Source organism: Pituophis catenifer, unplaced genomic scaffold (genome assembly GCF_029215685.1).
Source record: "Pituophis catenifer annectens isolate HBS135680 unplaced genomic scaffold, rPitCat1.0.hap2 SCAF_1, whole genome shotgun sequence".
Lineage (NCBI taxonomy): Eukaryota > Metazoa > Chordata > Lepidosauria > Squamata > Colubridae > Pituophis > Pituophis catenifer.
In genome coordinates this window covers 198,144,461-198,169,505 of record NW_027256881.1, presented here as the reverse complement: position 1 = coordinate 198,169,505, position 25,045 = coordinate 198,144,461, and the positions used below count along the sequence as shown (strand labels likewise).

At 38.4% G+C, this 25,045-nt stretch overlaps 1 protein-coding gene across 1 annotated transcript in view; it reads left to right on the top strand.

Moving 5' to 3' along the window:
* Positions 1-2,168: 2,168 nt before the first annotated feature.
* Positions 2,169-25,045, top strand: part of COL28A1 (collagen type XXVIII alpha 1 chain) — a 48,561-nt gene continuing 25,684 nt past the window's right edge. The window contains exons 1-12 of the mRNA XM_070934107.1: positions 2,169-2,325; positions 4,364-4,932; positions 6,641-6,661; positions 7,300-7,359; positions 10,168-10,221; positions 14,410-14,454; positions 16,638-16,664; positions 16,929-16,973; positions 17,594-17,638; positions 20,995-21,048; positions 23,572-23,640; positions 24,058-24,126. Of these exons, the coding sequence (XP_070790208.1) occupies positions 2,169-2,325; positions 4,364-4,932; positions 6,641-6,661; positions 7,300-7,359; positions 10,168-10,221; positions 14,410-14,454; positions 16,638-16,664; positions 16,929-16,973; positions 17,594-17,638; positions 20,995-21,048; positions 23,572-23,640; positions 24,058-24,126 (1,215 nt within the window). The remainder of the gene's footprint in view (positions 2,326-4,363; positions 4,933-6,640; positions 6,662-7,299; positions 7,360-10,167; positions 10,222-14,409; positions 14,455-16,637; positions 16,665-16,928; positions 16,974-17,593; positions 17,639-20,994; positions 21,049-23,571; positions 23,641-24,057; positions 24,127-25,045) is intronic.

The window sequence follows — 25,045 nt, the reverse complement described above, 5'->3', positions numbered from 1 at the left end:
AATTTCAGAATGTTGTGGTGAGGAATCTAGATAATGGAGGAGTGGTCTGGGGGGGTTGTCCCACTCCCCTCTTCTTCTCCTCTTTCCCTTCCACAGTCCCACCCCTCTTCACTGTTCCAGACGAGGGATATTAGCTGCTAAATTAGCAAAGCAACTACATCAGACAGAAGAAGCCACAGTCTTCCTGAAACAGTATCCACCTTCCACTGCGTCCATATCATTTTACCCAGAGAGGTAAGTCCATAGACAAGAATTAAAAGTTTGCATAAAGTTTCAACCAGGTGCTAGATTGGTGTAGCCTTTCTTAGTCACTCCTTTCATCCTGAGACTAGTGAGAACTTGTAAACAACTTTATCTTGGTTTAGGTATTGATTTATACCTATCCAGCAATATTTATGGCTGCTGATATTTCTCATGCGACTTTTACTTAATTGATGTTCTTCTCGGATTGGCACGGAGAATGTGGCAGCCCACAAGAAGGGCAACAGCTCTCAGCATTGTTAAAGACTGCCATTAGCCAAGTGTGACAAGCCTGTAAGAGATTCAGCCAAATCTGTAATTGAGGGTAAGAGTTGAAGACAATTGTGGGAATGCCATTTCTTTTCCGTCGCAACACAATGTTGATGAATGGCTTCTTGGGGCAAAACCCTGCCACTTTAAATGGTTAGCATTCAGAGCTTAGTATGAGATCCAGTTCTTAACATTAATTGAGATTTTTAAACAATTTTGAGATTGCTGAATATTTTTCTATCTTGTCATCATGATGCAGTTTATATTTCATTTGTTTCATTTCTTTTCTTTTTTTTCTTTGTCTCTATAGACTGTAGAAATTGAAAATGTGTAGACGTAGCCTTTATTTAATAGTTGTACAATAGTTCTGGGGACAATTTTATTCTTTAGCAATGGCTATTTAAATTATAGATATATTGATACATTTTAATTTGTGGATGTAGCTGGGTATATAGCAAGTTTCAACCTCTGCCACAGACTTATCCTACAAAAAGCAAAGCAGAACAATTCTATTTGCATGTTTTATCACTTCTAGTCTAGATCTCCTCGTTACCCTTTTCATCATTTTTCTTGTTCTTGTACTACTGTGTGATATAAGTTGCCAATATAATTCAATACACCAAAGTAGCTGAAATATTATTTCGCTGAAATCAAACTTAAACCTTTGGTCAGTTTGGAATTTTGAATGGTTTAGAGAGCAGTGCTTTTCAATCCTGGCAACTTTAAAATGTGTGGACTTCAACATCTTCAATGCTGGCTGGGGAACTCTGGAGGTTGAAGTCTGCATATTTTAAAATCACAAGTGTAAACCCAATCCAAATGGGCATTGCAAATCATGGTCACATGGCCATGGAACGTTCCAACCGGTTGTAAAGGTGAGCCAGTTGCCAAGCGTCTGAAATGCAGTCATGTGATTACAGGGGGGTTGCACGACATTTTACAATGGCCAGAAATGCTTTATGGGTGGTAAAGTACTTGTTCCAGACCCATCATAATTTTGAACAGTTGTTAAGTGAATGGTCGTTAGCCGAGAACCACTTCTCCTTTAATGAATAGAATAAAATAGTATAGAATAAGCTGGAAGGGACCTTGGAGGTCTTCTAGTCCAGCTCCCTGCTCAAACAGAACCGATACCACTTTAGATAAGAGACTGTCTAGATTCTTCTTAAAAACCTCCAGTGGTGGAACGTCCACAATTTCTGGAGGCAAGCTGTTCCACTGGTTAATTGTCCTCACTGTTAGGAAATTTCTCCTTAATTCCAAGTCTCTGGTTAATTTCCAACTATTGCTTCTTGTCCTGCCCTCTGGTGCTTTGGAGAATAATTTGACCTTCTCTTCTTTGTAACAGCCCCTCAAATATGGGAATACTGCTATCCTGTCACCCCTCATTCTTCTTTTCTTTAGACTAACTACACCCAAATCCTGCAGCCGTTCTTCATATGTTTTAGCTCCAGGCCTTTGATCATCTTAGTTGCTCTTCTCTGAACTTTTTCCAAACTCTCAACATCTTTTTTGTAATGGAAAACATGAATACCTTATAGTGCATTCTTGTGAATAATTTGCAAAAAGAATTATTTGCATGCCATTTAGCTTTTTGCTAAATGGGGACTATATTTAATTCACTGTTCCTTGTGCTTTTTAGCAAAACAGAGCAAACCATGATCTCTAGATTATTGTGGCCTTTGGTTTTGCTGGACCTTCATGCGTTTCTGGTAGAAAACACCAATGAAGAAAAAAGAAATGGAGTCAGAAAACAGAAGAGCAAACCGTTTGTCTCAAATGCAGTAGAAAAATATCCCAATTCAAGTGATCAAGGTGATTATTTTTGAGTAGTTCTGAAAGAAAGTTTAATCTATCAGAGTCTAACATTTTATTTTGTATTCTGGAAGTTCAATAGTTTGAATGCTAGACTTATTCACAGCAAGATACAGTAGCTTGATTATAAGACATTTATTTTGCATCCAGAAGGCTGGTTTTATGCGTAGGGATTTTTCCAGCTAGGGCTAGGAAAAACTCTATCTGAATTCCTTCAACTTATGAAGGCAGCTCTCTCACACATGCCATTCTTAGTGCCGACCTTGGGAATTGGTAGAAAGCAATGGTTGGCTGAGAATCAGGGAGCAAGAAAGGAATCACTGCTGTTGCAGTTGCTCCACCCCACTCCCTCAATTGACTAATTTCCTGGAACTCTGCACTTGATTTCAACTTGACTTGTTGATCCTTAAAGTTTTAATGCCAATCAAGTTATGAAAAATGATTGGTGGATTCTGCTGGGTTCGTTTTCCTTCCCGTCAAAAGTCACTTTAGAGCGGGGAAATCAAGCGCCAGTTTTACTCTCCTTAAATGGGAGATGAAGCTGGGTGGTGTGAGTGCAGCTGGGTGTTTGAACAGGGAAGTTTAGCCAGCTGTCAGGTTGCCCTTACAAGTGCTTTGCACCTGTGACTTGTCAGTTAGGCTATTTTGGAACATAGATTTAGTGCTCTTTTGATATCCAATAAATAGCCAAATGAATAGGTCATTGGCACAGAAGAAGGCCACAGGGTGAAGAATGACTATGCCATTATCACATCCTTTGTGTGTGCTTTTGTGTTGTATGATGCCCTCCAGATTGTTACATTATAACTTTCATCAGATATAGCCCAACTAACTGGAAGTGATGGGAACTTTGTCCCATTTACCTTAAAGATACTTGATTGGGGAAGATAAAAAACAAGTCGGTAGAGACATATACATTCCACTCCCATAGCAATATGTACGGCTACAACTTCATTTCTTTAGGTTTACCACAGAGGCAGAAAGATAAACCATAGATTTTCAGCTCTGTTTGAGGGAGAGGCTGCAAAATGGATGGTTCAACCTGTGGGCAGGAGCCCACAGGTTGCCTACTTCTGTCATATACAAATAACAGGGGTGGGGGAATCTAATTTTTCCATCTTTTTAGAGATAACCAATATTTTTTCAGAAATATATTGACATTTAAATAATTGTGTCCACATTCACCTATTATGCATGCCTTATTTAAAATTTCTTTAAGGGGCCATTCTCCAGCATTCAGCTTTCTCTAAAAAAAACTCTAGAAAAGCCTTTGCCATTCTAATAGCCACCCCAGCTGTGAATTCTGAGGCCTACAACCCAGGGATGAAATGCTCCCAGTTCGGACTGGATCGCCTCATCCGGTAGTGATGGCAGTGGGTGGTTTGGAGAACCAGTAGCAAAAATCCCTGCCCCCCCCCCCCACATGCTCAGCTGAGCCGCACAATCATCAGAGGCTTTTTCTTTTTACTTTTAAAAGCATTTTTTCTTCGGATGAAAAAATGCTTTTAAAAATTAAAAAAAAGCCTCTGATGATCGCGCGGCTCAGCTGGGATCATTAGAGGCTTTTAAAAGCATTTTTTTTCTGCAAGAGGTTGTAGAAAAAATGTTTTTAAAAGTTAAAAAAAAGTTGGCCACGCCCACCCAGTCACATTACCACCACCCCCACCAAGCCACGCCCACAGAACCGGTAATAACAAATTTTACATTTCACCACTACTACAATCCATCTGGAAGCTACCAGACCAGAATCGTTCTGAGAATGGTATGGGCAGAGGCATCTTCCCCTCCCCCCCCAAGATACAGACCTATGGCAAGACCCATGCACACTTAGAAATAAATTCCTCTGAACTCAGCAGGACTTCCAAGTATAGAATTGTGCAGAACTGTGTTTTGTGTGTCAGAGGAGAATGAGTTCAACATCTTCCGTAGGTTTTCCAAACATCTGTGGAAGGTTGAAAGGTTTGGCAAGAGGTCATGTCCTTAGCATTCAAGTGACTAATCTGAGCTGTTTTCTTCCTCTGACTTTTGTGATTTCTAGATGAAGACTGTATTCTGGAAATGGCCTTCCTCCTGGATAGTTCAGAGAGCGCTAAGAACTTCAATCATGAGCAGCAGAAAAAGTTTGTCTTGGAGACAGTAGACAGAATGAAAGGCCTGCAGCTCAGCTCTGGCCGCACACTCAGCTGGAGGACTGCCTTACTTCAGTATAGCAGCACTGTCCTTATCGAGCAAACATTTAGAGACTGGAAGGGTCCCGAGGCTTTTAAGTCTCGAATTGCTCCCATTACATACATTGGCCATGGGACCTATACCACCTATGCAATTACAAATCTCACTCAGCTCTATATGACTGAGGGAACTCATGGTAGCGTGAAAGTTGCCATGTTGTTGACTGATGGGGCCGACCATCCAAGAAATCCAGATATTTTTTCAGCTACTGCCGATGCTAAACATCAAGGTATCGTGTTCTTCACTGTGGGAATGACCAGAGTAGCTGAGGAGGTAGCCAATGCTGCCAAACTCCGGCTATTGGCCAGTGTTCCAGCCTCCAGATTTGTCTTCAATCTGCAGGAAAAAGACGTGGTGGAGAGAATCCTCAAAGAAATGGTAGGGGCAAACACCTCAGTGAGGCAATATAATGGATATATATCCCTAAGGCAGATACAATTTTTCAGTGGCTTATGTGCAAATTTCTGCGATGGAATATCACTTGTAACACAGGGCTCCAAATGTCCCTGCTTTCAGGAAGGCCATAATTATATCCCTCCTCACAAGGTAGCTGTCAAAATGCTAGCTGTTCAATGTCATATTAGGGTTTAGTCAAATTACTTGAATATATGCTATGTAATCAGTTGGAAAAGATGAGCCAAGAGCTGAGGTTGATTACTGTTTTAAGGAGATGACAGAAGCCAGTCTGGTAGAGTGGACTAGAAACACAAGAGATCATGACTCTAGTCCACCCTCAGCTACAGCAGTTCATTGGCTGACTTTGGCCAGCCAGTTGTACCCATCCCATTCCACCTCACAGGTTTGTTGTTGGAGAAATAGGAGGCGGGAGATGTACAAAGAAGGAGGGAGGAGGGAGAAATAGGAGGAGGGACATGTATAGCTCAAAATGTACACCCATCTTGAGCTATACAAAAGAATAAGAATAAGAATAATTTTATTTCTATACCGTCCTTCTCCCGAAGGACTCAGGGTGGTATACAGCCTATTAAAAGCATAAGACAAACATCAATTAAAATTATTTAAAATTATTAAATAATTCGGCTCAATTTAAAACCCCAGAAATTTAAAACACCCAATTTAAAATTATTATGTTGATAGCCCGGCCTGGCAGAACAATAGGGACTTGAGTGCACAGCGAAATACCCGGAGGTCGGAGATCTTATGCACTTCCGGGGGCAGTTCATTCCACAGGGCTGCAGCTCCCACAGAGAAGGCCCTCCCCCTGGGTGTCGCCAGCCGACATAACTTGGCCGATGGCACCCTGAGGAGACCCTCTCTGTGGGAGCGAACTGGCCGGTGGGAGGCTATTGGTGGCAGAAGTCGGTCTCAAAGGTACCCGGGTCCTATGCCATGGAGCGCTTTAAAGGTGGTGACCAACACCTTGAATCGCACCCGGAAGAAATGAAGCATAAATATGAGTAAATAAATAAGCATGGAGGGGCCAAATATTTTGTTGGTGAGTACGAGGTCATGTTATAGGCCAATAATATAACCATGTATCCATTAACGACATATTCTGTTCTTCCGTTCTTATTTATTAACACACGAGAGTTATATATGTTTTTTGTCTCCTACATTACACTTTTTTTCCAAATTCCACTTCCATAAATGCATTCATGTAGATATCCAGGGTAGGGAAGCCCTTGCATGTGGGCCTTTATGGACTGAGGCTTCCCTCTGTTCCGGAATAGATAGATAGCCTTTGCATTTCAGCTTCTCCACAAAAACGCTTCAGGGTGGTGAGAATGAGGACAGGAGGAATCACACCATTCTGGGGGTGGAGCTAAAGGTATCTCCCACCTTTTCCAAAACGCTTTACCACTCTGGAACTTCAAATATATAGACTTTAACAGTTGCTGTCTTATGTTCTCAGTATATGATGAATCAACTAAAGAACCTTTTCTTGTCTACCCTATTATGTAACTACTAAATATACAGAAGTTTTGTCAAATAAAAAGATAGCAATCGTATAGTATTACCATGTTGGGAATATCTTCCCACAAGCTTTCTTTTTCACTTTTTAAAGAATTATGCTTTATTATCTGTAAAAATCTAATTTTTCTTTTCCATTTATCTATCTCTCTAGAAAGATCTGGCAGAAGAAGGGGTACGTCATATTTGTGAACGGATGAAGGAACGGATGGATTATGTTTAAAACATGAAAGTGAAATAATTACTTACATTGGTGAAAATGTTGTATATTTTTATTACCATTATTCTTTAATCAATACAATCCACCCTTTAGCGGGTGAAATCCAGTAGGTTCTGACAGGTTCTGGAGAACCGGTAGCGGAAATTTTGAGTAGTTTGGAAAACTGGTAGCGGAAATTTTGAGTAGTTCAGAGAACCGACAAATACCACTTCTGGCTGGTCCCAGAGTGGGGTGGGAATGGGGATTTTGCAGTATCCTTCCCCTGGAGTGAGGTGGGAATGGAGATTTTGCGGTATCCTTCCCTTGGAGTGGGGTGGAAATGGACATTTTGCAGTATCTTTCCCATGGAGTGGGGTGGAAATGGAGATTTTGCAGTATCCTTCCCCTGCCATGCCCACCAAGCCACGCCCACAGAACCAGTAGTAAAAAAATTTGAATTTCACCACTGTCCTTAAGGGTGTGGAGATATTACAAGAGTATGATATAAATTGATTAAAAACACTCAAAGGAAATATAAGAATAGTTATAAGCAAAACAGAGCCTGTCTCAGTTATGTTGAAGATTCATTTGCTTGGTTGTTTTTCTCCCCAAAGTGTCCTCAACCTCCTGTATGTAACTGTGAAAAAGGAGACAAGGGCCTTCCTGGCCCTGCTGTAAGTACCCTTTCCCCCCCTCACTTTTCTAGTTCTGGACCTTACATTTTATGTACAACATGGATTACTTTTAACAGTGGCACTTTATTCATTTGCAATGCTGGGATGATGAAATGTGCATTGAGAAAAGGCAGGGTTGTGATTCAGTAGGACAATCACAGAAACTGTATCTACCAGAGTTTCTTGCAAAAACCAAATGCAGAAGCCCACACAGGTAACTGATTCAGCTGGATTCATTAACTTCTTTATATACATATTAATACATGAAGATAAATGTACAATACCAATATAGAAGATTCTTCCAATGTAGCAGTTACAGGCAAAACACAAGGCAGGAGAGAACAGTTAGTTTCATTTCAGCAGAGCAGACTAGTTCACACTGGCTAGTTTCATTTTAGATCTCAGCACAGAGGAGGCAAGCAAATCCAGACGTGCTTAGTTTCTGTTTCAGAGCTTCTGCACAGACTCAGTTGCCTAAGCCACACCCAGACTTCTTCCTTAAGTTTCTATTTCCAAAACAAGCCCCATTGGCTGACCTTGTTACCATGTCCTATTCCAGTTGATGAATATACTCTGATAGTATCTGCATACAGTTGTGCAGATATACAAACTTGACCTACCTAGTGGGAGCGTTGCAGATGAAACAGACATTTGGTTAAACTGTAACTGTTAGCAAGACCGAGGAAAGTTCATTGGATTTCTATCTTGCCTTGTCTTCGGAGAGCAGGGAGTGAGTCTTCCTTCATTTTATTCTGAGAACAAAAATCACCACTGAGTTTCATCAAAGAACAATTACAACCCAATCACACCTTCAAATAATATATCATCGTATAATGGTTAAAACAAATACAATATTTGAAAGGGGATTTCATTAATTATGTTACCAAAATTACTAAATTTGTGAGATGCCGGCAACTCTAGCTTGGTACCAATTAATCTCTAGATTAGAGATACTGACTTGCATGGAACAGTGTGAACATGGATGAATAAAACTGAGTTTTGGCTGCACTTAAAGTACACAAGCCCTGTGATGGAGTGGTTAGAATGCATTGCAGGCAAACGCTGCCCACAGCCTGGAGTTTGATCCTAGTGGAGCTTAAGGTTTACTCAGCCTTCTATCTTGCTGAGGTTGGCAAAATTGTTGGTGGCAATATGCTGGCATTGTAAACTGTTGTATTGTATTGTAAAGTAATATGGAGTGGTATATAAGTGGTCTAAATGCTATTGCTATACAAGCCCAAAAGTGCTGAAATTGTTCCAGATGCTCATACCAAAAGTACTTTTTCAAGAGGCAACTGGTTTTTCTGGTTTTTCTTTGAAGACGCTTCGCTTCTCATCCAAGAAGCTTCTTCAGCATTGACTGAATGGTGGGGAATTCAGTCCCCAAATGGTGGACAAGGAATATAAATGGTGGACCAATTTATATTCCTTGCAGTATAAATCCTTCCATTCCCCACCATCCAGTCAGAGCTGAAGAAGCTTCTTGGATAAGAAGCGAAATGTCTTCAAAGAAAAACCAGAAAGTCCAGTTGCCTCTTGAAAAAGCATCTTTGGGACAACTATGACCTGGATGATTGAGAATCTCCATAGACATGTTCCAGATGCTCTTTACCCTTATCAGGATACACTGCATCCTGCAGGTGTAACTAAATCTGGTTAGTTAGACTACATCTTCTCCATAATACTACAAAGCAATATGTCAAAGCCTTAACTGTCCCAAATCCATAATCTGTGTTAAAGATCAATATTACTGGTTCAACTGGTAATAACATGGCAGTTGTATAGGCAGAACATTGTAAGAACATTCTTACATTAAGTAAGAACTTAAAGTAAACTCATACTTATGACTGGGCTGCTTATTAGTAAAAACAATGAGTGACATACTTCACCCTCTCCTTCCTCAAACTACTCCTGTTAGAATATCTGCAGTAACAGAATCTTGCAAGTCTGAATGTGCTTCCTCCTACCTCTTTTATTTTCATGTGAATTAAAGGGATGCCTGCTTTAGGCACTTTTGTAATTCTGTATCCTAACTTAAAAGCCATATTTATTTGTTTGTCACTTTGTAACAGATTTTCCCTCTGGCTGTCAAAGCCATCCTCTCTACTCTCTTCAGGGAGCAAGAGTGAATGCAAAAGCTACAGAAGGGCTTGATTTATTAAATATATTGGGTAGAATTCTGACCTAAAAATATGATAAGAAGTGCAGTGCAGCCAGGCAGGCAGAGGAGGGGGATACCCAATGTTAGCTTGTTAGTAATTTTCAATTATGGAATGGTTTGTGACAAATAGGGAGTTGAAACCATTCTGAATTCAATAAACATATTATTATATGATAGAATTAAAGCATGAGAATAAGTGGAATGTATAATAAATGGTTCAACACTGAACAGGGAATATATCAAGATGCTATTGGCTATATCTATCAGAATGATATACTGTATGTAGTCTGCTTCTCTTAAGTACTCAGGATAGAGAAATACTGTACAGAAACGTCCCAGTCTCTACCTGACCTCCACCCTCCCTCTTGGCGAAGTGAGAATTTCTGGTTTTTAACAGTATACAGTATGTTCTGAGAACTACCCATACTGTATATTTCCTCTTGCAGCATCACTAAGAGCCACAGCCTTTAATAACAAAACTCAGATAGTGCTTTAAGCAAAAGTTCCTAGAATTTCATTCCTTGTATCTCTAGCCATCTTTTCATTTTCTTGGGAACAATAAGTTAAAGTTGTTGAAGTGTAACGTCTAGGAATTGGGACCGTAAAAAACTCTATTAACTTTCCACTTTTATATCTTTTGCTTCCAGGGTAAAAAAGGTCGCCCTGGGGATGATGGAGCATCTGGTGCAAAAGGAGGAAAGGTGCTGTTATCTTTGACATATGCTTAAACGCTCATTTGTTTTTTTTTTTAAATCAGTCATTTAGAATGTATCTGGTTAAAATTAAAGGATCTCCCATCATGGTAGAAATTAGAAGTTAAAGCATGATGCTTACATTTCAGCATATGAGCGATGTTTTGTTAAGAAGGTAAAACTAGACAGACCTAGAAGACTTCAGCCGATCCAGAACCATTCATTTTATATCTTCGACTTCGCAGAAAAAGAATGGTGTGGTTATTTATGTAAATAAAAAATTAATAGCGAAAGTTATAGAAGCAGATCAAGATGGTAGGTTTGTAGCAATTGAATTGCTTACAGCAAATGGACCAATTCTTTTGATTGGAATTTATGCTCCCAACCAACAACAGGATTATTTTTATAAGATATTACATACTAAAATATTGCAATGGGACTATAGATCTATTTTAATTATGGGAGACTGGAATGGAGTAATTGATTCTAAATTAGATAAAAAGAGCTTGGCAAAGTCTAGAATTAGACTACCACAGACTTTTTTTGATATGAAAGAAGATATGGAATTAAAAGATGTTTGGAGAATACATAATTCAAATGTATTGGATTACACTTTTTTTTCTGATAGACATAGATCTTTTTCTAGGATTGACTTTATCCTGTTGTCAAATGATCTACTTGTTAAGACCAAAAGAACAAAGATTTTTCCAAGAACCTTGACTGACCATAGCCCTGTATGGATAGAAATTGAGATGGATAAGGTTGAGAGACGCTCTTGGAGATTAAATGAGAACTTGTTTAGATATGAAAAAAATATAATAGAACTTAAAAAGCATTTGAAAGAATTTTTTGAAATAAATTTGAATAAAGGTACTCCAATTGAAATTGTTTGGGATGCAAGTAAAGCTTATATGAGAGGGGTACTTATCTATATGAACTCTAAACACAGACAGTTCCGACAAAAGAAAAGAATCGAGTTGGAAATGGAAATAAAGAATAAAGAACAGCTACTTATTAAAAACCCAACAGATGAAAGAATTCGAGGTGCTATAAAACTTTTGAAAGACCAATTTCAAATGCTTATGGCGGAACAAGTTGCAACAAGCCTACAATATGCGAAGCATAATACATTTTGCAACGCTAACAAACCGGGCAGATGGTTGGCTTACACATTGAGGAAAAAACAAAGTATACGGACTATTGATAGTATTGATATTGGCGGGAAAGAAATCTTTCAACAAAAATTAATTAAAGAAGCTTTTGTGGATTATTATACTAAATTATATGCTAAAGAAGAGGTGCAGAATGGACTTATAGAAAAATATTTAAATGATAAGAGAATTACAAAAATTACTGATCAACAAAAGGAAAGAATGAATTATCCCATAACAGAGGAGGAGATAACAGCAGCAATTAAACAGTTAAAAACAGCCAAAGCTCCTGGCACGGATGGTCTGACTGCAGTGTATTATAAAACTTTGCAAGCTGAAATGGTGGGACAACTTAGAGACTTATTTTGTAACATTCAACAAGGGGGTAAAATACCCCCATCTTGGACAACTGCTTATATATCTTTGATACCAAAAGAACAAGTTGGTCCTAAAAAACCAGAGAATTATAGACCAATATCTCTTTTGAATACAGACTATAAAATTTATGCGAAGGTATTAGCCAACAGATTGATGCCAGTAATTCAAAAGGTGATTCATGAGGATCAAGCGGGATTTATTGAAGGCAGATATATGAAGGACAATGTAAGGCAAGTAATAGACTTATTGGAATATCTTGATAAGAATAAACAGATTCCTGCAGTGCTGGCTTTTTTGGACGCAGAGAAGGCCTTTGATAGAGTGGATTGGAATTTTCTATTAAAGACTTTAAAAAAGATGGACTTTGGGGACCAATTTATACAGGCAATCTCAGCAATTTATCAAGAGCAAAAGGCACAGATTATTATTAATGGAAGTTTGACGACAGAGTTTAAAATTGAAAAAGGAACAAGACAGGGATGTCCGTTGTCCCCACTTTTATTTATTTTAACATTGGAAGTCTTGTTAAACACAATACGGGATTCTAAAATTTTGAAAGGCATAATGATAAGGCAAGAGGATTACAGAATAAAGGCATTTGCAGATGATCTGGTGGTTACCCTATCACAACCAATGGAATCAATAATCTTGATGAATGACATTATACAAGACTATGGTAGAGTTTCAGGTTTTAGACTGAATTCAAAAAAGACCAAAATGATAGTTAAAAATATGACACAAGATCGTAAATATGAGCTTGAAAGGAGGGCAGGTTTTGAAATTGTACCTAAGGTAAAATATCTTGGAGTTCAGGTTGCAGAATCAAATTTGAAATTGTTTCAAAATAATTATGAGGTGTTGTGGCGAGAGGTCCAGAAAGATATGGAGACCTGGAAAAAGCTGCAACTGTCTTTACTTGGAAGAATAGCAGCAGTTAAGATGAATATTTTGCCAAGACTTCTGTTTTTGTTTCAAATGATTCCGGTGCTTAAAAGTGATAAACAATTGAAAGTTTGGCAGTCTGGTGTGAATAAGTTTGTCTGGAACGAGAAGAAGCCGAGAGTGAAACTGAAAATTATGCAAGATGTTCCAGAAAGAGGAGGCCTTAAACTCCCAAACCTACAGTTATATTATGATGCTGCAGCTTTAACTTTAACAAGTGATTGGTTTGGAAGTAAAAAGACTGGAATACTAAACGCAGAAAGTTTTGATCTCGAATTTGGATGGCATGCTTATTTATTTTATGACGACAAAGTAGATAAAGTATTTAAAAGCCATATACTTAGAGACTCCTTGATGAGAGTTTGGAAGAAGCACCGACTCAAATGGGATTACAAAATACCGCTATGGCTGGATCTTGGTCATACTTTGTGGAATACAAATATAATGTCACTCGGGGGGTTTTTATACAAAGAGGTTCTTTTTACAGATGCGGGCAGATGGCAGCTGAAGACATTACAGACACTGTTGGATGAAGGACTTAATCTAACTTGGTTACAATATAATCAATTACAATTGAGATGGAAAGAGGACCAAAAAACTGGTATTATGTTGCATGAGGAAGAATTGGTTAGACATATAAAAGAGAAAGGTCCAATGCATATTAAAAGGCTTTATAATGTTTTGCTAGAAAGGGATTCAGAAACCGAATTAGTTAAAGATTGTATGATTAAGTGGGCACAAAATTTTGAAGAACCAGTGATGTTGGAAACATGGGAAAAAATTTGGGTTCAGAATGTTAAATTTACACAGTCGCAGAATCTGAGGGAAAATTTCTATAAAATGTTTTATAGATGGCATTTAGATCCCAAAAAGTTGTCATGTATGTACCCTAATGTTCAGCCAAAATGTTGGAGATGCGAATGTTTGGATGCTACGTATTATCATGTTTGGTGGACCTGTAGGAAAGTTAAGGCTTTTTGGATAAAAATTTGGTGGGTCATGCAGAATGTTTTGAAGAAAAAAATTCAGTTTTCTCCACAACTGTTTTTATTGGGTATAGTTAAGGGTTTTACATTGGGTGAAACAAAATTGATATTGTATATGATAACGGCAGCAAGACTGTTGATAGGTAAATACTGGAAGAATGAAGCTTTGCCCACTATCGAGGAATGGACTGTGAAGATGGCCAGTTTTGCAGAGATGGCGAAGATTTCAGCGTATTTAAAAGATTGTTCACAAGAGACTTATGAATGGGAATGGAAAAGGTGGATAGAATATGTTCAGAACAAATATCAAACTAGAAAGTATCAAATAGCTTTTATTTGAAAATAATGTATTAGAAATATTTTAATGCAAAGGGATAAAGAGGAAAAACTTTATAGGGGGAGGGACGGGTTCAGGCTTATATATTAGTGTCATTAGTTATGAGTAAGTAATAGGGAAGTCTGGGGGGGGGAGGGTTAGGGAGGGTTAGGGAGGATGGGAAGTTTGGGGCGGGAGGTGGGGGGTGAAAAAGGGGGTGAAAATGTAATTGTAAAACTTTTGCAATAAAAAAAAAAAAAAAAAGAAGAAGGTAAAACTAGACAGACCTAGAAGACTTCAGCCGATCCAGAACCATTCATTAAAAGTTGTTTTTGGAATGTTCTCAGAACACTTAGAATGTCCATTAAGTTGTGAAAGCAGCAGGTTGTGGAATAATAATATTAAAATATCCTATTGCTTCTAGGGGGAGCCAGGCTTAAATGGAATTCCAGGAAGAGATGGGACAGAGGTAAATGAATGTATTTGCTTAAAGGAAACCTCTAGATACTGCAAAAAATCCCAAAGATGCTTTACAGATACTGTAAAAAAATCCCAAAGGCAACTGAACTTGGTTTTTCCTTCAGTTTAGAACTGAAGAAGCTTCTTGGATGAGAAGCAAAACCTCTTCAAGGAAAAACCAAGTCCAGTTGCCTTTTGAAAAAGCACCTTTGGGACAACCATGACCTGGATGATGGAGAATCTCCATAGACCTACTTTAAAAATGTATGTCATCATACCTTGATAATCATAATTGGCATTCACCCAAGCAGAAGTAGGCAGCAGTCTTATTTTCTATCCAGAGCTGCACTCACTCAGGGAGGAGCATCTGAACTGTGTGATAAATGGAGATGAGAGCCGAAAGGAGTGGGACTTTTCCTTGCTCTCATTTTCTTTCTTTCTGACATTCTTCTATCTCTACTTAAGGAACAGGCTGCCAGGGAGGAGACAGAATTTTACAATACAATGGATCTGATCCAGGGGTGAAATCTACTTACCCTCCCAACCGGTTCGGAAGTGCACGCACGCGCATCACGTGTGCATGCTGACCCTCTGCGCATGCGCAAACTCTTCTGCGCATACACAGAGGGTAAAAAACAGGTTTTTTGATGACTGGGCGGGTGGGCAGAGCCTCACGCCACGATCGCTACCGGTTCTCTGAACCACCAGCCGCCATCGCTACCAGTTCAACCGAACTGGTCGAAACAGAAAGCATTTCTCGCCTGATCTGATCTCTTTGAATCATAATTAGGCAAAGGTAGGGATACTGTATGAGGATTTTAAAATGCCAGAAGACCACTAGCCATCAGCAAAAAGTATGAGTCTTTGCTGCCATATAGCGATGATCAGAGTTTTTGCAACCCAGATTTAGTAGCTTTAAGCTGTTGGCTGCATGGGGTCCACTAATATAAAGCAAAAAAAAATTTTTTTAGATCCAGTAAAAAAAAAAAATAAACAAATTCAGCAAGGTGTGAAGGACTGCTCCTCCCACATCATTGGCCTCACTCATAAAATCTTCAACACTCTATTTCAACTCATGTCTGCAATCTGGACTAGATCACGCAGCAACTGTAACCTTAATTCCAAGCCACACAAGGTACCTCATGGGATATTGAAAATAGCTAAACAACGGCATGGTCCAGCACAGGGATGTCAAACTCAAGGTCCGGGGACCAGATCTGGCCCACATGGTGCTTAGATTTGGCCCGTGGGGCCGACCTGGAAACAGCAAAGGACCAACCCACAGTGCCTCTGCCAATGAAAATGGAGCTCCATTTTCACTGGCAGTGGGTTGCAGGAGGCCATCACAGTCAAAAACAGAGCTCAGGAGCCCATTTTCACTGGCAGAGTGCTCGGGCCACCAGAGGTACCCCTGACACGAGTGACTTGAGCTAGCCACACTCACCCTGGCCGCCTAAGGTCAAACACAACCCTGATGCGGCCCTCAATGAAATCGAGTTTGACACTCTTGGCCTAGCATAATGCTAACTGGATTTTTATAATGTCAGCCTTTTCATACTATTGAAAGAAATTGCAACAAAATCCTTTTATTTTATTCAGGAGCTCAGATACTGCTTTGTAAAAAAACTGCGAGACAAAAATGGTGACTGAAGCATTAGCATTAACACCAGGGGTGAAATTCACTTACCTTCCCTACTGGTTCGTAAATGTGCGTGCACTGCGCATGCACAAAGCTTTCTGCACATGTGCAAAGCCTTCTGTGCATGCGCAGAGGCTTAAAATGTCACAAAAAAGCAATGTCATGATGTCTGTGCGAGTGGGCGGAGCCTCCCACAGCTGCCACTACCGGTTCGTCCGAGCTGGATAGAACTGGCTGAATTTCATCCCTGATTAACCCTTTGCACAACTTTTCAGTGGCTTTTCTGGGGGTCTGATACTAGAGAATCAGAGCCACTGTGCATTCCACCCCCACTTTGCCCAAGGCACTGGATTGAGTTCACCAAATAAAAGTCAAATTTTAAAAAATCAATTAAAGGAAGAACCTACCACTAGCTCTTAGTTCCTTTTCCTTACCCCAAGACAGATGTACATTTTAAATTAATAAATACCCTTCCCTAGTGTTGGTCCTACACCTTTTGGCTAAAAGGTGCCTGTACTAATTTAGTTAAAAAATATCTCACTTCTTTCTTTTAGGGGAAATCTGGATACAAAGGAGAAAAGGTATGGATTTCTCACCTTCTTGTATCCTCTATTCGTTGCATGCCAATAACAGGTGACTTACTGGATTTAAAGACGAAGGTTGGAGTATTTATTAATTAATGAATTGTATATCCCACATTTTCCTTTCTTTGTAAAATTTTAAACATGTCTCCAAAAAGAAAATATAAAGGGGGTGGAAATCTTGCAGTGAAGGAAGACCAAAGTTGTCACTTGCTATTGACTTTTAATGCAGAGATAATATTAACAACACTTTTTAAATCTCAGGGTGAAAGAGGCGAATGTGGAACACCAGGCATAAAAGGAGACCGAGTAAGTAACTGTCACAAATTTAACTGGGAGGAGTGGAGAGATGGTAAAGAAAGGGCTTGGAAAGAAGATAAGGAGATATGATCTACCCATGTTTTCCCGAAAATAAGAACGGGTCTTATATTAATTTTTGCTCCAAAAGATGCATTGGGCTTATTTTCTGGTTAGGTCTTGTTTTCGGGGGAAATACAGTACTAAATGCATCTGTCTGGTTGACAATCTTAACTGGGACTTATTTTGGGGGTAGGGTTTATATTATGAGCATCCTGAAAAATCATGCTAGTGCTTATTTTCCAGTTGGGTGGGTCTTATTTTGGGGGAAACAGGGTACATAGAGTTGATGTAGATATAGCCTGATCCTAAAATATCTAGATCATCGTTGTGTAAATATGATTAGGAAAGAGAGGACTGTTGGGGTGGGAATATTTTCAATGGGTGTAAAGAATACAATAGTATCGATCAGTTTTTAAATTAGCTGCCTCAACATTAACAACCTGTAGTAGACTTGCAAAAATGAATCTCTTGACAGATGCCACCAATCAGTGCGAATACTATGAGCCTGGCTAGACCTCCACCTTGAGTTGGTCAAAGGCAGCTTCCTCATTTCTTCTCTTACCTTGTAGGGTCCAGAAGGCCCAGGTGGTCCAAGAGGTCCCCGAGGTCTGCAGGTAATAGACACTAGAAAGTCTGCTTAAAGATTGTGCGGCATTCCACTCTTCTCTGTCTCTTCAGATTTAATCCTGATCCCAATTGCCGCTGTAACTGGAAGACTAGTAATTTTACAATGTTACTGCGTAATTTATTTATTTTTAATTGTATTACGATCAGAATGGAGCTAGTGAGGATTAGTGGGGATGATGCAAATGTTACATCATGAAGCTATTTTCTAACGTCATCCACAAAAGGTATTTCTTCTACAGGAAAGAATGGGATGAAATAAACTTGAAGCTCTTCAGATAATATTACTTTTTTACATCATAGTTTCCATACCTGTATTCTATCCTATATGTTTCTTATACCTTTCTCAGTTCCAATCTCTGATCCAGAAATAAATCTTAATTCTAATCCTTTGTATTGCTGCATAGTATTATATTAATATTAATATATATTATATTATATTATATTATATTATATTATATTATATTATATTATATTATATTATAGGAATAGGAATAGGAATAGGAATAGGAATAGGAATAGGAATAGGAATAGGAATAGGAATAGAATAGAATTTTATTGGCCAAGTATGATTGGACACACAAGAAATTTGTCTTGGTGCATATGCTCTCAGTGTACATACAAGAAAAGATGCATTCATCAAGAATCATAAGGTACAAATCAAATCATATTAGGAAACAATCAATATAAATTGATTGTCATACTTGTCAAAGTTACAGTCATACAGTCATTAGTGGAAGGAGATGGGTGATAGGAACGATGAGAAGATTAATAGTAGTGCAGACTTAGTAAATAGTGTGACAGTGTTGAGGGAATTATTTGTTTAGCAGAGTGATGGCATTCGGGAAAAAACTGTTCTTGTGTCTAGTTGTTCTGGTGTGCAGTGCTCTATAGCGTCGTTTTGAGGGTAGGAGTTGAAACAATTTATGTCCAGGATGTGAGGGATCTGTAAATATTTTCACAACCCTCTTTTTGACTCGTGCAGTATACAGGTCCTCAATGGAAGGCAGGTTGGTAGCAATTATTTTTTCTATTTTTTATAGTAATCTTGTTAAAAGTTCAGCAATACAAAGCATTTTTTTGTCCTCATGAGAATCCTGGCTTAGTTTTCATTGTCTCAGCCACATTAATTCAGTTGGTGTTGATAAAAATGTTGTTGAGGGTCTTTTTATTTTCTTTGACATTTAAAAAAAAAGGATGTGGTGATTTTGCCTAAAAGTTTGTAGATGACAGAAGAGAAATGAGAAAGAAAGCAGAATAAATGTCACTCACTAATCAAACATTTAATATAAAAACACAGTATGTAAATGCCATAAAAAGTATTTGCTTAGTTCCAGTAAATGAAGTTCTTTTCACACATAATTCCCTCCACAAGGGAATTTCCTACACTATGTGTAGGAAAATGTTTATACTGTTACTTGTTTGTATGCTCCAAGAACACATGGAAAATGTCCATTAGGTCCCATCTCCAGAAATCTATGGCCACCTAAGTATCTGTGGCATCTCACAAACTCTTGCCTTACAATTCCTGCTCCATCTGCCCCCATGTGTTATTAAATAGAACATAGTTTTAGGCTCTAAATAATAAGTGAACCCACTGTGCCTGGGATCCAGCAATGGTTGGGAGCTCTTACAATGTCTGTATTGAATTGATATAAAATGAATTCTGCTGCTGATTGTGATTTTGTGTGTTTTAAACTGATTGTGGACAGTTTTTATATTTGTATCTTAGTTTTAAATTTGTTTTTATTTGTTGTGAGCCACCCAGAGTTACTTACTGTAGATCACGGCTGTCAAACTCGTGGCCCGTGGGCCAGATGCAACATGCACTGCCCACGTCCACACCTGGTTTAGCGAAGGGGGGGGGGAAATTGTGATACGTCACATGACGCTGGTGTGACAACCTGAGTTTGACACCCCTGCTGTAGATGATTTGGGTGGCCACACAAATTAAATGAATCAATTAATCAATCAATCAATCAGCTAAGTTCATACATTGTGCCCAGTCATGATTTGTTTTAACCATGGTTGTTGGATAAGTCATAATAGCCTGGTCCATTGTAGCCAACATCTATTTGTGATCTGTCATAATTATAGCCTAGGGCCCACAAATATCTAGACTCGATTATGCATCCTCAGGGGTGTTGCGGCAGGTGGAAATTTGAGAACTGGTCAAACATCAACTTTTTTCAGTACCACTGCAATTTTGACCAGTCGTTGAACAAATGAACATAAGCTGAGGACTACAAGTACAATTCAGTTGCATGACTATCCCCCAGATCTTTTTCCTTTCCCAGATTAAACAAACAGTCCTTAAATTTATTGAGGTATATCAAAAGGTTGGCAGTTCAGCAGTTTGAATCCCTAGTGCCGCGTAACGGGGTGAGCTCCCGTTACTTGTCCCAGCTTCTGCCAACCTAGCAATTCGAAAGCATGTAAAAAATGCAAGTCAAAAAATAGGGACCACCTTTAGTGGGAAGGTAACAGCATTTCATGCACCTTTGGCTTTTAGTCATGCTGGCCACATGAGACGTCTTCGGACAGCACTGGCTCTTCGGCTTAGAAATGGAGATGAGTATTGCCCCCTAGAGTCAGGAGCGACTAGCACGTATGTGCAAGGGGAACCTTTATCTATGATATATAAGTACACTGGCCAGAATTACTTTCACATGAGTTGGGAGGCTATACAAATATGGTGATGGTGAGGATGATGATGATGATGATTAGATAGAGGCAGGCAGGCAGGCAGACAGACAATAGGCCGACAAGTATAAGTAAAACTGGACAGAAAGAGAAGTTACCTGGAAGAGGAAGGACACACTCCCTCTTCCATCCAGTGGCCTCTCATGGACTTTTTTTTCCTCCCTTTTCTCTCTCATCTGCAGTAGGATATGTTTTTTTCATATATACTTTATTTATTTTTATTTATTAAATTTATATGCTGCCCATCTCACTGATAAGGCAACTCTGGACAGCTTACAAAAAATTATAGTTATCCCAGAAAGACACAACTTGCTACCTATTTCAGAAGATCCATCCAGACCATTAGCAGGAATCTAATCACGGAAGGAAGGTAACACTGCTGATACCACCATTGTTGGTCAACTCTTGTTGACCCTTATTAAGCTATTCCCAGGACTACACTGTTTTTTTTAATAAATTTACAGACTGTTTGAGATAGAAATTAACACTGCTGTGCGAATATAACCAATCTTCTGATATACAGATAAATGATCTAACTACTCAACTATTACTGTCTACTGCAGTCAGTTGATCGTATCCTTATTTATCTATCATCTTAACTTGAGGCTTTGAAGATCTTTATCATGGTTTCATATTTTAACAGGGCCCCCAAGGAGTGCCAGGAGATCAAGGACCTGAAGGAGTGCAAGGATCAAAGGCAAGCATTCTAATCATCATTCGTTGATTTTCGACATCATAAAACATCTCACTTACATTTATAATCTTTGCAAGCGTGTGACCGATTCATAGCACTCGGATTTAAAGCACACCTAGAAAAAGGGAAAAACCAAACACTCTGAGTTTCGAGCTGCCCAGAGTTTCTTATAAAATAGGTAGCTATATAAATGTTGTACCTAAACAAATAAAAACAACCTATAAGCTCCTTGATTTTAAATGTTAACTATAGAAGTAAGGTTTAAAAGGGACAATGGGTTTCAAATTTGTGGAGAACTCGTCTGCTGCTTAAAACATTCTGTGAAACGTTTTTCCCAATTGGCATTTTCAGAGGTCGCTGCTTACTCTCTCCGTGTACATTATTGAAATATATAATAATCGCTCAGAAATACTACTTTTAATAAAAAGCCCTGTTTTTATCTATAATGCGTTTATGTTTCAGACATTATGACTTGGTTGTTTTTCAATGAAGGCATCACGATATCATTTGTGTCCATTTATATCATTAGTGTAATTTCTGTCATTTGTATGTTATACTCTCCAGTTTAATGGCCGATTAGGTATTGGCCAATTAATTAACAGATAAACATATTTGATAAACAAACAAACAAACAAATTACAGATATTATCTTCCCCAATTAGTCCACTGAATGGAGGTTTTACAAGACTGTCCTGTTTCCTCTGTTGTTGATTCTAGCTACCATAGCTAAACTGAAAAAAAAGTTCCTACGAAGTCACAACAGAGGTTCATCAAACAGCAAGAATCCACTCTTTCACTGCTGCTTGTAAATAGGAGATCAAGCTGCACAAATTGAAACGTTCACAATATTCCATAGCATCAAAATCCCCTTTAAGACACTTCAGTTCATTTGAACCTTTGGTATGGCTTCAAGCCTCAGGGAACTATAAAAGCACAGCTCATAAATAACATCTGGTTGAGACTTTGTATGATTTATGATTTTTTTTTTCTTTAAAGTACAAGAAAGCTATTTAGCTCCAGGGCACCTCTCCATACTACGTTGCTCTATATGCATACTAAGAATTGGATTCCCATAACTGTTTTCTTCCACTTGGATATCATATTTGAATTCTTTAGAAAATATAGTCTTCATGGTAATGGAACACATGCCTAACTCCATTAATTTTTTTCCTATTTCATGTATAAATGTTACGGTTACATAGTTGTTGCAAAGTTTACTTGTGACCTTATTTCCCTCTTATTTTATTGTTATTTTATTCATTGTATATTGGCAGTCCTTGTTTAAGGACCACTCATTCATGAGTGGTACTTAAGATGGCTCCTCAGAATTCTGTCCACCACAGCATCCTCATGGTCATCTGATCACTATTCGCTGTATTTTTTTGGCTGATTTCTTACAAGCAAAGGCAGTGGGGAAGCCAGCAGAATTAATTGACAGCTTTGCGACTGGAAGCTCTCTCTCGGCCTGGCAATTATCTAAGGACTGATAAAGTCTGTTATTGCAATTAACCCTTGGAAGGATTATTGTCTGGACTTTTCTGTGTGCGAATGCCATGAATTTACAGTAGTTAAATAAAGAGGGATTTTTCGGGACAAGGAATCGGTTTCTTGGTTCTGCTAAGGCTGGGTCAGAACAGTGTCTATGATATACTATATATACATGTTCATCTAAAATACATTTATTTATTTATTTATTTTTAAAAAATAATTTTTATTAAACAGTTTGCCTTTAAAAAACAGCAACACAAAAAACAACCACACATACATAAAAAACAAAAGACATCAAACCATAACGTATTGAACATCACATACCGTCAATGGTAATGGTCAATGGTCTATTTACTTCTCAATAGTAGTATAATAGAGTTACTCCAACTTATATATATATATACACACATTATAATATTTATTGTTCTTATCTACACATTTACAGTATATTCGTTTATATTTACATCTCTTTATTTAATGTTATTCAGTTACTCCAATTTAAGTTTCATCAGTATTAAGTTAAACATTTCCTGTTCTGGTTTCTATTTTCGAGCCAACTGTATATTTTATTCCATGTTTCATAATAGTCTGAATCCTCCCTCTCTTTCAACTCCGTAGTCATTTTATCCATCTCTGCACATTTGAGAATTTTCCTAATTACTATTTCATCTGAGGGTACGTTTATGCTCTAGAACTGCAGAACAGCATTTAGAAAACTGTGAAACCCAAATGATAATTGTCATTTGCATTCTTTTTGCTAAGTTTCTATTTTCTGTTCTGTTTTCTCAAGTTTATATAGGCTCTCCATTCCCGTAATATCTTTTGCCCTATAGCTAACTCTCACCACTTCGCTCCAGAAAATAATTATAATTAAACGAAGCATGATGATTTATTTTACAATTATCTCCTTTGAAAAAGAAAAAGAGACAGCTTACCTTCGTTAAAATCTTTTTTTTTAAGAAAAAAGTTTTTTATTTTATGAACAAACAAATATACTTATCAACATAATTAAAGCATTTATTTCTTTTACCTTTTAAGGGTGAAAGAGGCCTCCCAGGCCCTGTTGGATTGACTGGAGAAACAGGAGTCGGATTACCTGGCCCAAAGGTGAAAAAAAATGCCGGTCAATCATAGATACTTCTTGTGCAAAAGAACAAAAGAGGAGATGCGGTTAAAATAGTAGAGATTAATAATAAATGTCGATAAATAATAAAAATTTCAACTAGTACAAATGTCTTTGTATTACTTTTAGAAACTTTGAATACTTTTGAATATGCAGTATATATCGGAAAGTATTTGAAGTTTCTAAAAGATTTTCCAGGTAATACAAATGTAAATAATTATGAATTATTACCAGTAATTTATAAGTAGTATCATTTGATTGCCATGCATGAAGTTATGGGTCCTGGGATAATATTTGTTTCAATTCCTTCTCACACTCTCAAGGAGATTATAACAAAAATACTGTATTTGTCTAATAAACTGTATTTTCTTAAATTCAAACATAAAATTTCTGTTTTGAAGGGAGACATTGGCTTGACAGGCAGACCAGGCCCTCCTGGTCCACCAGGTATTGGGGAACCAGGTTTACCGGTATGTATTTGAACCTCAGGAAATTTCAGAAAGGGAAGGGTTGAAAACAATATGAAAATAAGATTTTCTGAAAATAAGATGCAAAACTCAGATCTGGTGTAAAATGAAGAACATAGTTGAGTGTCTTCTATTCATGTGCAGGTAATCCTTGACTCATGACCAGTGGTGGGTTCCTCCCGGTTCGGCCAAGTTGGTAGCGGTGACGATATGACATCACCAAATTGGTTCTCTTTGTTCGGGAGCTGGGCCCTCCCACCCCCCCACCACGTTATTCTTACATTTTATTTGGCCTGCCCCCAATCTATTTGCTGCCTCCTGAGTCCCAGCTGATCAGCTGGAAGGAAAAAAACTGTTTACACTCTTGCCACAGGGCTTCAAAGGGCTGCCCTACAGCTGATCAGTGTTAAAAGGCAGTGTGGTGATAGACTGGAACGCTCCAAGAACAAGTGGGTAGACTGGTACAGCTCTGCAAGCAGTTAAAAGCCTGGTAGACCAGTACTTCTGCTAAATCCTAAATCGATGGTCAATCACATGACCATCAAACCATGCCCACAAAATAAGCCATGCCCACAGAACTGGTAGTAAAAAATTTTAGAACCGACCCCTGCTCATGACCTTTCGTTACTAACCATTCAAACTTATGACGATACTGAAAAATGTTATTCACAAGCAATCCTTGAACTTACAACTGTTCCTACAATTATGTGATTGCAATCCAGGCACTTGGCAAGTGGCTCGTACTTAAGGCAATTGCAGCATCCTGCAATCATGTGATTGCCATTTGTGACCTTCCCTGCTGGCTCCCAATAAGCAAAGTTAATGGGTGGTGATTCACTTAACAAACATGGCAAAAGCGGTAATAAAACTGGGTGCAATCACAGGATACCTCACTTAACAATTACTCCTTAAGTATGATTTT